Source organism: Dunckerocampus dactyliophorus, chromosome 19, assembly GCF_027744805.1.
Source record: "Dunckerocampus dactyliophorus isolate RoL2022-P2 chromosome 19, RoL_Ddac_1.1, whole genome shotgun sequence".
Lineage (NCBI taxonomy): Eukaryota > Metazoa > Chordata > Actinopteri > Syngnathiformes > Syngnathidae > Dunckerocampus > Dunckerocampus dactyliophorus.
The window spans coordinates 11929148-11942684 of NC_072837.1; the positions used below are offsets into that span (position 1 = coordinate 11929148).

General features: G+C 38.2%; 1 protein-coding gene across 6 annotated transcripts in view; it reads left to right on the forward strand.

The window, feature by feature from the left end:
- Positions 1-873: 873 nt before the first annotated feature.
- Positions 874-13537, forward strand: part of epha7 (eph receptor A7) — a 108688-nt gene continuing 96024 nt past the window's right edge. The window contains exons 1-3 of one of the 6 annotated variants that reach the window (XM_054762695.1): positions 874-1286; positions 2810-2874; positions 3425-4094. In XM_054762695.1, coding sequence (XP_054618670.1) covers positions 1190-1286; positions 2810-2874; positions 3425-4094 — 832 coding nt within the window. In that variant the 5' untranslated portion in view covers positions 874-1189. The remainder of the gene's footprint in view (positions 1287-2809; positions 2875-3424; positions 4095-13537) is intronic. The other 5 variants (XR_008567052.1, XM_054762694.1, XM_054762693.1 and 2 more) reach the window with 5 other exon arrangements.

The following is a 13537-nucleotide window of genomic DNA, read 5'->3' on the forward strand; positions in this document are numbered from 1 at the left end:
TACATAATATATAATAATATAAAATAATAATGCACAAGAAAAATACAATATTAATATATAATAATATATTAATATTAATGTGTACAGTATGAACATTGTATATAGGCATTTAGAGGGGGTATATATATTTATAAATATATATAACATGTAACATGTATATATACATTTATACACTCGTTATATATGTTACTGTACATATATATATAATATAAATATAAACTAATAATATGAAGAAAAAATATGATTCATATTTAGGAATATTAAAATATTTTGATAATTTAAGAATAAAATTTTGTTTTATATATATATATATATATATATATATATATATATATATATATATATATTTATGTATATGTCCATATACTGAATATATATTATGTAATTATAATCTTTATCTTATTTCTTCCTTTTCTTTAACATGACACAAACACCTTCCTTCTTTCCACACTGGAAGTGAACAAAATGAACAAAATTTAAATGACAAACAAAATATAAGCAACGAAAATAACAAATATTATAAAAAATAAGCATGTATGAAACAAATCAACTATGCCACACTACACTAGCTTAAAGTATTAAGATACCGGGACCGGTATCAGTATCGGCAGACCTGGACCTGTATTTACTTGGTATCAAGTCGATACCGAAATGTACAGGATGGTCCACCCTTACTTGCCTGGAAGTAAGTGGGTCAATATAGGACGAACGGACCGGACTCGTGAGTGTTAACTATCTACAAGTAGAGGGCGCAATACTTACCTTGTCTCAGGTGCTGGTAATACACGTCATATGTAAACGGTGTATGGACAATAAAAGGCGAGTGTGTGTGTGTGTGTGTGTGTGAGGGAGGCTGGGGGAGAGAGCGCGAGAGAGCTAGAGAGAGGGGGGGTAGACACATTCCCTTCCGTGTCCTTGCTTTGACAAAAACCAAACTACATCTTACTTCAAGCTCGTCTTTTGCCCCCCCCTCCCACTTTTCCCTAGACTGCCCAAGGCCACAATTGGACAAGTCCTCCGTCTGTCTCTTTGACTGACATCGCCACCACCGCCGCTGTCTCCTCCCAGTGGCAACAGACTGTTTTTGCGGGGAACAACACCATTTGGACCGAACAGCCGGTTCCGTGTCCTCCATGGGAAGCTAGAGGGCGACACGGCGAGTGCTTTAGGTTGCTATCGAGGCTGCAGGATGCTCCCCAGGTTCCTCTCGTGTTTGGGGATATCGTTTTACCTTCACGTATGCTCTCTGGTGGACCCTGGAGATGCACACAACAATGCCAAGGAAGGTAAGTTGCGAAAGTTGCCGCGGCGTTTATTCATCTTCGGCAAAACAAAGAGAAACGCGCCGTGTGTGTGGACATTTACTCTCTTTTCTATTTAAACGCCAAGAAGTCATGTACGGGAATTGGTCGGCGTGTGGGAATGTTAGCGTTATCTACTCTAGGCTGTCGGTCATTTCGAATTCCGATGAAACGGAAGTCCTTCCACCACACTAATATCTTAATTACTATCCGTGTGGTATCCGTCAGGACGACAAGCATGCTCGTAGCAAACAAGGGTTCTTCCTTACGGGGTTCGAGCATTCCTTCCTCGTCTTGGATTAGGAAGGGGAACCAGCAGGGGTGTCCAATTTGCGGCCCGGGGGCCATTTGCGGTCCGCGGCTGTTTTTGTTTTGGCCAGCTGCACATTCAAAAATGTAATTTAACAAGAAAACTACAAAAACAACAACAAATATGGAAGAATCAGCAGTAATTTTACAAGAATGAAGTCAAAATAGTCAAAAAAGCTGTAATCGAATTAGAAAAAGTTTTCTGAGACTAAGATTGTAATATTCTGAGGAAAAATAATGTCATTTTAGTATCATAAAAGTTAAAATATTAAAGAAAAGACATTTGTTTTTTAAAGTTATAAGAAACAAAAAAAACAAGGAATAAAGTTGTAATTTTTGCAAAATTAGGCTATGGAAAAAGTTACAATGTAAGGAGAATAAAGTAAAAATATGGTGATAAAGTCATAACTACGAGAAGAAAATTTACAAACGCAAAGTTGACAAAAAACACACAGCAGAAGTGGAAAAAAACAGATGTAATTTTACGAGAATAAAGTCCAAATATTAAGAGCAAAAGTCGTTCTCTAAAGAGAAAGCAGTCACAATTTTACGAGCATAAACTCGTCGTGTTACTAGGAAAAATATTGGCATTTCAGTAGCAAAGAGTTGAAATATCGAAAATGAATGAATGAGTTGAATTATTAGACAAAAAAAGGTCATCATATTATGAGAAACAAATCAAACAAAATAAAGTCATATTGGGGAAAAAGATATGGGAATATTATGGGAATAAAGGCATAACACAGCATTCCGAAAATACAATTTACGAAGATTATTTAAGAAGAAAGTTGAAATATTTGGGAAAAAAAAGACCAAAAATGTGAAAAAAAGAGCAAAGAGCGATTTATCACCTCAATTTTTTCTTGAAAAATACCCCTGCTCTAAAAAGTACCCTTCAGCAGTCACACAACCATACACAGCTTAGATGCAGGCTGTTTTTCGAAACAGATATACACTATCTACCCATCTGATCATGCACGTCTTGCTTGTAAACTTATTTGGTGCTGAATTTAAACGTAACATCCATCTCTTGTAAGGTCTGTCTTGTTCACTTGATAATAGTATATGATATTCTTTGCCCTTGCTGCTGCTGTGCTGCTGGTAGTAATTAGGTCACAGCTAAGAGAAAGTATAGAATTATGGCGTGATGGGTTGCCCCTGGTGAAATGTAACCACCTGCCTTGGTTTCCTGTTACTAGTGGTTCTGCTGGACTCTACAGCACAACAGACAGAACTGGAGTGGATCTCCTATCCTCCCATTGGGGTAAGTGTGCAGAATGCCTACCTTTGTTACACAAACACAAGGAATGGAAGACATTTCCGATATTTTGTAAGTGAAAAACAAGCATTCTAGGTCAAATTAACAGATAAATAACAATAATATTAATTTATTTGCATGCATGCACACTCGTCCCTTGCCACTTTGTGCTTTGACTATCACTGTTTTTCCCAAATATATTCATAAAAAAAATCACATTTTCCTTGCTGATTCGCAGCCTATTATTAGTAAAAAATATGCACATTTAAGCAAATTGTACTTGTTTTTGGCCTAAACTAAGCATTTTCAAGCATATAAATGGCTAAATTAACTACCTAAAATACAAATATAAGGCATTCAAAGACAAAGGCCTAACGTAGCATCATTATCAAGAAACAAGTTGCGATTAATCAGTTGTTAAAATAATCAAAAACTGAGGTTTGACTGGAAAGTTTTTTTTAGCCCACGTATAGCTTTGCTGTGCCAGCTTGAAAATTTGTGTTTTTGTTTGACTGTTCTCCTTTACAAATTTTATAAGTGCATTTTTTTCTCCTAGTGGGAAGAAATCAGCGGCTTGGATGAGAACTATACACCCATTCGCACGTACCAGGTGTGCAAAGTCATGGAGCCCAATCAGAATAACTGGCTTCGGACTAATTGGATAAAAAAGGGCAATGCCCAAAGAATTTTTGTGGAACTCAAATTTACCTTAAGGGATTGTAACAGTCTACCTGGCGTGGTGGGCAGCTGCAAGGAGACGTTCAACTTGTATTACCAGGAAACGGATTCAGAGGTGGGTCGGAGCATGCGAGAGAACCAGTACGTGAAAATCGACACCATTGCAGCGGATGAAAGCTTCACTCAGGGCGACTTGGGCGAAAGGAAGATGAAGCTCAACACAGAAGTGCGGATAATTGGCCCACTGTCCAAACAGGGCTTTTACCTGGCCTTTCAAGACGTGGGGGCATGCATTGCCCTGGTGTCTGTCAAAGTCTACTACAAGAAGTGCTGGTCCATCATAGAGAACTTGGCCATATTCCCAGACACTGTGACGGGATCCGAGTTCTCCTCCCTGGTGGAGGTGGAGGGAATATGTGTTAATGATGCCGAGGAGGAGGTGGACAACTTTCCCAAGATGCACTGCAGTGCTGAGGGGGAATGGCTGGTGCCCATTGGAAAATGCATATGCAAAGCAGGATTTCAGCAGAAAGGAGATGCATGTGAACGTGAGTTGCTTTCACTTTCTTTCCACCATCTTTTGTTTAGAGACGAAGCTCCTTGTGCTAGACCCCTTATCTTAGTGGTTCAAGGTCCAGCCCAGGGATCATTTGCTTGTTTTTTTTTGTTGGCCCGCTGCAAATATCACAAACACAGCCTGCATTAGAACTTTATGAAGGATGATTGGGGCCACACTACAACGAAAACAATTAAAAATGTATTAGAAAAAAGTTATTTGAGATGGAAAAAGTACGCCCAAAAAACTATTGACCAATTTGGATATTCAAGAATAATTTAAATAAAATTGCTAATTAAACGACTTAAAAAAAACACAAAAATGTAGCAGTCCATCTTCTACAATTATAATTGCCTTTTAATTGAAAAAAATAATCACATTATTTAATTAAAAAAAATGTAGATTAGACTACTAAAAAAATAATCAATTTTGTACTATTATATTTGACTTTGTCAAAAAAAAAAATAACTGACATTTTTTATTGGCCTATATAGTACATGGATAACCAATACATGTATTAATTAATTACAATTTTAGATGAAAAAATATAGTCCAGTATATTATATGAACACCCCCGCTGTAAACATTGTGAAAATGTCCTATATTTGTATGAAAGAGTCTCAAATGAATGTGAAATAAGGTCTCAGCACGCTCATTATTTTGTTGTTGTGGTGCAGGTTTGCACAGTTATAATTACCAACATCATACGTTCTGTTTCTCAAAAAAATCTTGGATTATTTTCCATATCCACCTGACTCGGCAGACAAAATTCATGATAGATTTTCTTTTTTAGGTGTGGCTTAGGCATAGTTGTTTTTGTCGGTATGGCTGCCAATGATCTTTATTTGTACTTTATGATGGACAGCGGCCAATAATATTCCAGCAGAATGTTTCCAAGGTCGAACACAGTCGCTTTTATGCCATGCTGTCATCCACTGGGACCCCACTGAGGGCTGAGTTTTAAATAAAAATATGGAATTTCTAAACATTCACAGCATCCAATCATACCTGGTACTTTGTAGTTCATATTAATTCGCAATGGCTTCAAAACTCCAGTCCTTTTTTATTGTTTTTGCTGCTTATTATGCACAGGCAGAACACCCCGTGGGGTAATAAGTGGAGAGAAAGCCCATTATTTAATGCCATTGGGAAAGCCCGACGGTGCAGCAACCCCAAAGCAAATTAATTTTAGCTGCCCATTATTATGATGTCCTGATGTAGAGAACAAAATACTGGCGCTGTACTGTAGCGTTTATAAATGTAGACAACATTACAACAATTACTGGGGTTGTTTTAACAACTCCTTGATACGCATGTGGAATTAAATAGTCTGCACTTTCCCTCTATTATCATTATCCCCATTCATGCAAGTGCAAACCTCATCTACATAAAATGAGAATCAGCACTAATTCCTAAAATGCCACTTACTAAAGTGTTTTTCTTTCCACCTTTTTGGTGTTCTATCAAGAGCAATCCGAACTCTGATGAGCTTAACAATGAATGACTATCTGTTTAACCTTTTTAAAAGCGGCAACTAAATGTGCAGCGTGGTTACAGTTGTGTTGATATGGTAGCTGTTCAATATACAGCGGGACCCCAGTTAGCGTCTGCCCCGGTTAGCATGTTTTTTGGTTAACGTCGAATGTTTACGGTAAAATTATGCCTCAGTTTCCGTACATTGTCCGGTTAACGTACAATATGGCGTGCGCCTTGTTGTGCACCTGTGTTCTTAATGTATTTTATCACAAAACATTATTGTTAGCATCCCATTAGCTTGGTACTACATGGCAACAGGAAGTGGCAGTCAGCTCCCTCACCCTTCTATTGATGTCATCAGTGGTTGACTTTGTAGTTGTTTGCTAACTAACACAGTTACGCCACAAGTCTCACAAATGTCAACAGAAAACACATTCTTATAGTTTTAGAATTATAGTTTTTACATGCATAATACAATCCTAAATTTAAATCTATAATTGTAAAACTATAAAAACGGGTTTTTGTTTTAACGTCTTTGGCTTTGTGGAACGAATTAATAGGATTTACATGATTTCTTATGGGAAAAGTTGATTCGGTTAGAGTACGTTTCGGTTAGAGTCAGTCCTTCTCGAACGGAATAATGATGCTCACAAAGCTTTCACTGTACACGCGATACATCAACGTAACCAAAAGAACGAAAGCTAAAAGCTCCACCAAACCAATTTTAGAAAAGCAAAACAAGACAAGTCAAACCAGCATATGTCATGAATCCACAAAGATTGCATTGGCGCAAATCAACTCTTCTTGTTTATTGAAAACGTTTCACCTTTTGTCCAAAAGGCTCTTCAGTTCTAAAATTTTAGGTGTGGAGTTTCCCTATTTATGTCGCTATTTGGTGTGTCCCCTGGGGGTGGTCACCTTTAGGGGTTGTTGTGGTTGTTGCCCGGCCTGGCTAGTGAACAACCGCCCAGCACAGCAAAACAACCTGTTAATGGCCAGTCTTACAGTGGAATAAGACAATCTTTGGAGGAGAGATGTAAGAACAGTGTTGTAAGCAGATGCTAGGCGATGGTGCAAACTTCACTATCCCTGTCTCGATAGGTCATGTGCCATTACCTATCATCTGCGTATCACAATGGCCTAACATCTCTCCCCCAAAGACTCTAATGTACATTTTCTACATCCACGATAACCATCAATGTCTCCCCTTTACTTTGATACCACCATCAACCGTGTAGACTTCGAAGAAGATGAGAAAATATGTGTTTGTAAATTCTCTGTCATCCAGGTCATAGTAAGTCTTTGGTTGAAAGGTTAAAAATTGAAGGTGAATTCATTCGTCCAAAGCGCTTCTTCAGTTCCTCTTGTCTTCTTAGATGTCTTCCAGTTGCCATGATTTAACCTTTGCGGCTTTATTTAGGATGTTTTGTTGTCTCGCAAACCTCTCAAGCCCCTCAAGCCCAGGGTTTAGGAGGTTAATTAAAAAGGAGGATCTGGTTATTAGACTGCAGACAAGCTTGTGTCATTGATGCAAATGTTTTGTCAGTGAGGGAATTTACAACTTAGTGCCTTATCTGTTCCATCGTAATATCTATTGATCTATTGTGTCGTCTTAAACTCGTCCTGTGAGGGATATTGGGGTGTCTCTTTCAAATAGCTCCCTCAATGTGATGTTGTTTGTTGAATTGATCGGTATAGGTGGGTTGCTATGGTTGTGACATGTGGCGTGAAATATTTAGGTGGATTAGCTGGCTGGGCTGCCATTTATGTCATTGCATTTCATCTGTTGTTGCAAAGGAGCTGTAACATCCTTTAATCAAGCCATCCATCTCTGTCACTTCTTCAACCCCCCCCATCTGTATTTAACCCTTTGTTTGGAAGACTGTGCCGGTAAAAGTTACTTTTCTCTGCTTGCTGTGCTCTGTTGTCTCAGAGGAGCTTATGTTGGGAAAATCGCCCTACGAAGACATTTTGACAGTCACAGAGAAAGAGGGATAGAGGGCTCTTGTGGGAAGACATATGCGGCTTTGTTTTGTCCAGGAATGTACGCCGTCTGAATTTGACTCATGACATCATTTTGGAACCAATCACTCGCATGTTGATGATTACTGGATCAAAACTAAGACCAAAAAATATACTCGTGTCAGCCTCTTCTACTTCTTTACAAGAAAAGAAGATGCAACATTCTTGAGTTGATTGTTAAAGTCTGAAACTATTGTATGGAGATTGACCACTTTGGACAGTTCCAGTCATTAAAAGGGACTTTTCAACTTTAATTGTGGACTTTGAAGTAATTAATTGATCAACAACTATTTTGGCATTGGATTAATTTATATAAAAATGTGAATATCCTTTGATTTCAGCCTTTTAAATGTGAATATTTTTAATTTCCTTAGTCATCCATGAAAGCAGACCTATTATCTTTGTGTTTTAGGCAAAACAACATATTTACACACATCAGCTTTGACTTTGGAAAACAGTGATGGACATATTTGCCTCTTTTCTGATATGTGCAGACCAAACCATTAACAGTTTGTGTTTGCTTCATATTGATTTGGTCTGTCTAGCGCAGGGTTGTCTAGACAATAATGAAAGGATGCAAGGGTCACTTTGATATTTTTTAAAGCAACATGTAGATATGCTGAGTTATATATATTTCAGGAAAAAACTACATCTCAGCTTTGTGATATACGGTTGGTGAAAAAGTCTATTATTAGTATGAACTTTGGTCTTTGCTCTTTTTTTTATTTTGGCTATTTTTTTTCTTTTTTTGTGTGTGTTATATTTCAACTTTCTTCTGAAGCAATCTGTGTCCATTTTTGTTTTGTAATATTATGCCCTTTTTTTCATAATATTTTGACTTTATTCCCATAAAATTGTAACTTTTTTGCCAACCTAATTTTCCAAAAATGGCAACATTATTTTGTTTTGTTAGTTTCTCATAACATTATGACTTTTTAAAAAATGTATTTTTTCTTTAATGTTTCAAATCTATGCTACTAAAATGGCATTCTTTCCTCATAATAGTAAGAGTTTGTTCTCATGAAATTGCAACTTTTTTCTGTTAGTATTTTGGCTTTATTCTCCTAAAATTACAGCTGTTTTTTTTTCATTTCTGGAATTCTTCTTCTTATTATTTATTTCCAAATATTTTAACTTTCTTTTTGTAATTATGACTTCATATTTTCACTTCATTTTCACAACATTGTTTTATTGTACTTTTGGATGTTTCGCGGGTCAATCAAAAAAAAAGTCGTGGGCCAGAAATGGCCCCCGGGCCACACTTTAGACACCAGTGGTCTAGGGCCTAACCGATTACTCGATTTAATTGAAACAACAAGCTTCAGATTAATCGGCTAAGAAAATAATCGCTACTAGGTTAGCACTAGCCTTTGGTATTGTTTACATATTGTCTGATACCGGTGCCAACATGTATGCATTTATTGTACTCGGCACGCATTTTGACCCTTGAATATGCTTGGGTTTGCATTTTGTTGCTTTTCTCCGGTTTCAGTTTCCTTGACACTAGAGTATAACAAAGGCTTCAGTCTCTGCTCGTACGTGATGCACACCTCTAAAAAAATCCTCCTGCTGTGTGTAAATGACTTGTTTAGAGGGCGTACAGCCCACCTTCGTGAATGCCTTCTCCCCGTGAATGTACAATGATGTGTACCTCATCTTTAAAATCAGTGCTGGCTTACACGGAGCGCAGGAAACATCATGAATGTTTTTTTTTTTTTTATGTTATAAGGCACACGCATGAAACCACCACCTGTAAGACAAGAAGTTCATGTTGTGTTGTTAAATAAGGTTTAAAAACACGAGATAATGTTGCATATTTATATGTCGCTGGAGCCTCTGTCAGGGAATTAAACAGGAGTTAGGTAGACATTGACTGATGAATGTCTCACAAAGCGGGCGCCCCTTTTGTGAGGCAGTCAAGCAATAGCAAACTGCATTTAGCATAACAAATACAACCAGGAAATCAACTAGTCAGGAGGTCCTAATGCATGTTGATGGCCCCCTGATGGATCAAGAATCAATCACACTCATCAAACGGACATCGATTAAAACTGACAAGCACACCCCAAACAACAGGTTATGGAATCTCCAGGAGATCCGAATGGATGGAAAGTTTAACAATTCTATAAATCAATGATGGATGTGAGCTTATACTGTTGCTGTCTGCTTCCTGGGAATAATCCTGTGAATAATATATTATATGCTGTGAATAACAGCAGTCCTTTACAATCACGCCTGTTCCTCCGTGCTAGCTGTCACACTCAAAAGTTTCTATTAAACTAACAAAGGCGATTTCTGTTGAAATTGGGTGTGAATGCTGAGGACCTGAAGTTGAACGGAAATGCTGCAATTATGGGAAAAGTGGGAATTTTTGGAATGTGGAAATGGTTAGCCTCAATATTTTGGTGCTAGAATGGTTTGAAACGGCAAAGAAATGCTGGGAAAAAAATGCCATTCATTTAAATGGGAATTTTTGGGCTGCAAAATGCGGAATTCCAGAAAAAAACAGGAATTTTTGAAATGTTGAAAATAGATAACCTGAATGTTTTGAAGGACCAGAATGTTTAAGTGTTGAAATGGTTTGAGTCTGTTGAGAAAAGTGGAAGTAGTAACAATTCCCAATATCACAAGGCAATCTGTGTGATGAAAAATGTGGGATTACAGGGAAAGTGAGAATTTTTGAATTGTGTAAAATTTTCTGTCTGAGCTGAATGTTTTCATGGTGGAATGGTTTGAATTGGTTGAAAAATGGAAGAAATGTGGAAATTGTTTATTCATTTTCAATGGTATTTTTTTTGCATAAAAGCATAAAAATGGCTAAATGAGGTAAAAATCAATATAAAATACAAAAGACACATTCAAAGAGTGTTGTGATGTTGTGTAGTGTTCTACACTGGTCACTAAGTGTCACTAATGTTACTGTAATGTTGAGACAGGCAATCACCAGACTTGATCACCGGAACAACGGGATTTTATTGCAGGTTTGAATGATCTCACAACAGGCACAATAATCCCAAACACGGGCTACTGTTGCAACCGTAAATCTCGTCAAGATAAAACTCAACTCTGAACCCCCAATGTCACTTCCTGTCCAGCCCGCCACTCAGCACCCCTAGCACTGGAAGACATTTACAGCAACACACACGAGCACGAGTCATGGCCGAGATGAGGCCAAAACAACAAAGAACTTCAGAATTCGCAAACAAATTTACAAAAACCAAAATCTTTTATAATAAGCGAACCTGGCAACACTTGTGTGTGTGTGTTAGTCTATATTATGTATTAAATGTCTTATTTTCTCTTATTATGTCTACTATATTAGGTAATAGGCGTATGAAGGTGACTATAGGGGTGTTATTTTAAGTCTAGAGGGCTCTAATAATGTTAAAAATTGTATTTAGAACGCCATTAACAGGTTTTCCTTTAAGCATTAAAATATTCCATTTATAAATAAGGAATCCCACTAGGCGGAAATTCACTTATCACGGTTGGGTCTGCAACCAATTAACTGCCATAAACTGTATATGAGTTTTATGCTTCTATGTAACATGCTGTTAGCAAGATCAAACTATGAAATATTGTGTGTGTGGAAAGGTTGCACTCTGGATATGACATTTCATTGATCAGTAATTGAGGTCATTTTACATTCAAGCTTTTTTTGTGCTTTTTTATGTATTATAAATCTATAATATTTCTGCAACAATTGCCACACACCATCAGCATCAAAATGAGCTACCCTTATTAAGGAGGACAGCACCTTTGTGTCTGAATATATTGCTGTTCTAACATTGTGTTCTGAAGCATCTCGACATATGAATTAGCCTCTCCATTGTTCCCTCTGTCTTATTTGCATGTACATTAATACAGTCTGTGCTGCTTTTGCTTTGCATTACTTGGCAATTATTTATGCTTTTGAATTGTAAATTATTCCACACTAGATGAGCTTGTAATGCCTAATCATGTCTTCCAACTCTCCAACTCGTGGCTTTCGGGGCTGTTGCTATCTCATTTAAATTCAGATTCCGGTGTAAAACACACACACTCAGTAAAGTGTCTATAAAGACGTACGAGCCCTTCATTATCTGGCCCGTGATTTGCGGGGGTTATCGCTCATCTCTTTGGTACTCTAAGAATATCAAGTAGTTAACAAAAAAGCTTCATGCAGTCATCTAATTTTGCCATGTTCATTTTGCAGCACACGATTCCTATGTGCATTCCTTATGTAATACTGACATGGACGTTTCATCATGCTTAACCCGTTGGACTTGAGGTTGTTTGTCCAGCTAGGAAGTAGCTTTTCTCAGAAAATATTGACATCTGGAACATTTGCAAAAAATATTAATGCAAATGCAGTTCATACGTTTTCATTTGGGCTAGTCAGTCACAAAAGGAACAAAGCTGGTAATATTGTAATGAAATAATTGCACCTTTTAAAGCCTGGGCTTGAGAGGCTTGCTCCAAAAACACCTATCCAAAACAAATGTTGTTGTCTCTGCATTTACAAGATCTGCGTGCATGATGATCCATGAAAACTGAAAAAGAAATTGTAAATGCGCGAACCATGAGAGATGTGCGAGTCATGAACGAGTCATTAAAAACTTATGAGTTTTTTACTGAATCAGAACTCCCAGGTACTCCTCCTCAATATCCATCTCCCTGCTACCACTAGCTTACTTAAGAAAGGAAGTTTAAATGTAATAGACTCGTGGAAAAAGCAACAGATCTGCTCCTCACCTCAAATCAACTCTCGTTGCCCCTTACTGCCCGAGTTGCATCACAGCCTCGACAAAAAGAATGATTCACTTGCTCATCCCTCAAGCTTCACTGACTCACGGAGCTTGACGAAGCCGCGAGTTTCACTGACTCACAGGTACTCGATGAAGTCTTGAGTTTCACTGACTTGCTGGTGGATGAAACCTGAGTTTCACTGACTCCTGGGGGCTTGATGAAGACTCGAGTTTCACTGACTAATGGGTACTCGATGAAGTGTTGAGTTACTGACTTACAGGTTGATGAGACTTGACATTCACTGACTCATGGGGGCTCCATGACAACAGGGTTTCATTGACTCATTGGTGCTTGACAAAGACTAGAGTGTCACTGACTCACAGGTAATCAGTGAAGACTGGAGTATCACTGACTCACGGGTAAACAATGAAGACTGGACTGTGACTTACTCACGGGCGCTTGACGAAGACTTGCATTTCACTGACTCGCAGGTTAATGAGACTTTAGTTTCACTCACTCATGGGGGCTTAATGAAGACTCGTGTTTCACTAACTCACGGGCACTCGAACACTCAAATTTCACTGACTTTCACTGACTGATCACGGGTCGACAAGACTTGAGTTTCTCTGACTCACAAGGGCCTCGAGAAGACTTGAGTTTCACTGACTCATGGGTGCGAGATGAAGCCTCAAGTTTGACTGACTCACGAGTTCTCGACAAAGACTTGAATTTCACGGACTCACGGGTACTCGACCAAGACTTGATTTTTACTGACTCACGGGTGCTTGACAAAGACTTGAATTTCACTGACTGATGGGTTGATTAAGACTAGAGTTTCACTCACTTGGTACTGACTGGAGTGAATCGAATATCTGATTGAGTTCAGTGAGTGACTCATAAAAATTCAAGTCAGTAAAAGAAGTAACATTGCCTTCACTAGTAGAGACATGTCATGTAAATAAGATCCATCCATCCACTTATCCTCATTAGGTACACCCTGGACTGGTCGCCAGTCAATTGCAGGGCACATATAGACAAACAATCATCCACACCCACATTCATGACTATGGACAATTGAGAGTCGCCAATTAACCTAACATGCATGTTTTTGGAATGTGGGAGGAAACCGGAGTACCCGGAGAAAGCCCCACACGCAGTAGGAGAACATGCAAACTCCACACAGAGATGCCCAACGGAGATTCGAACCCA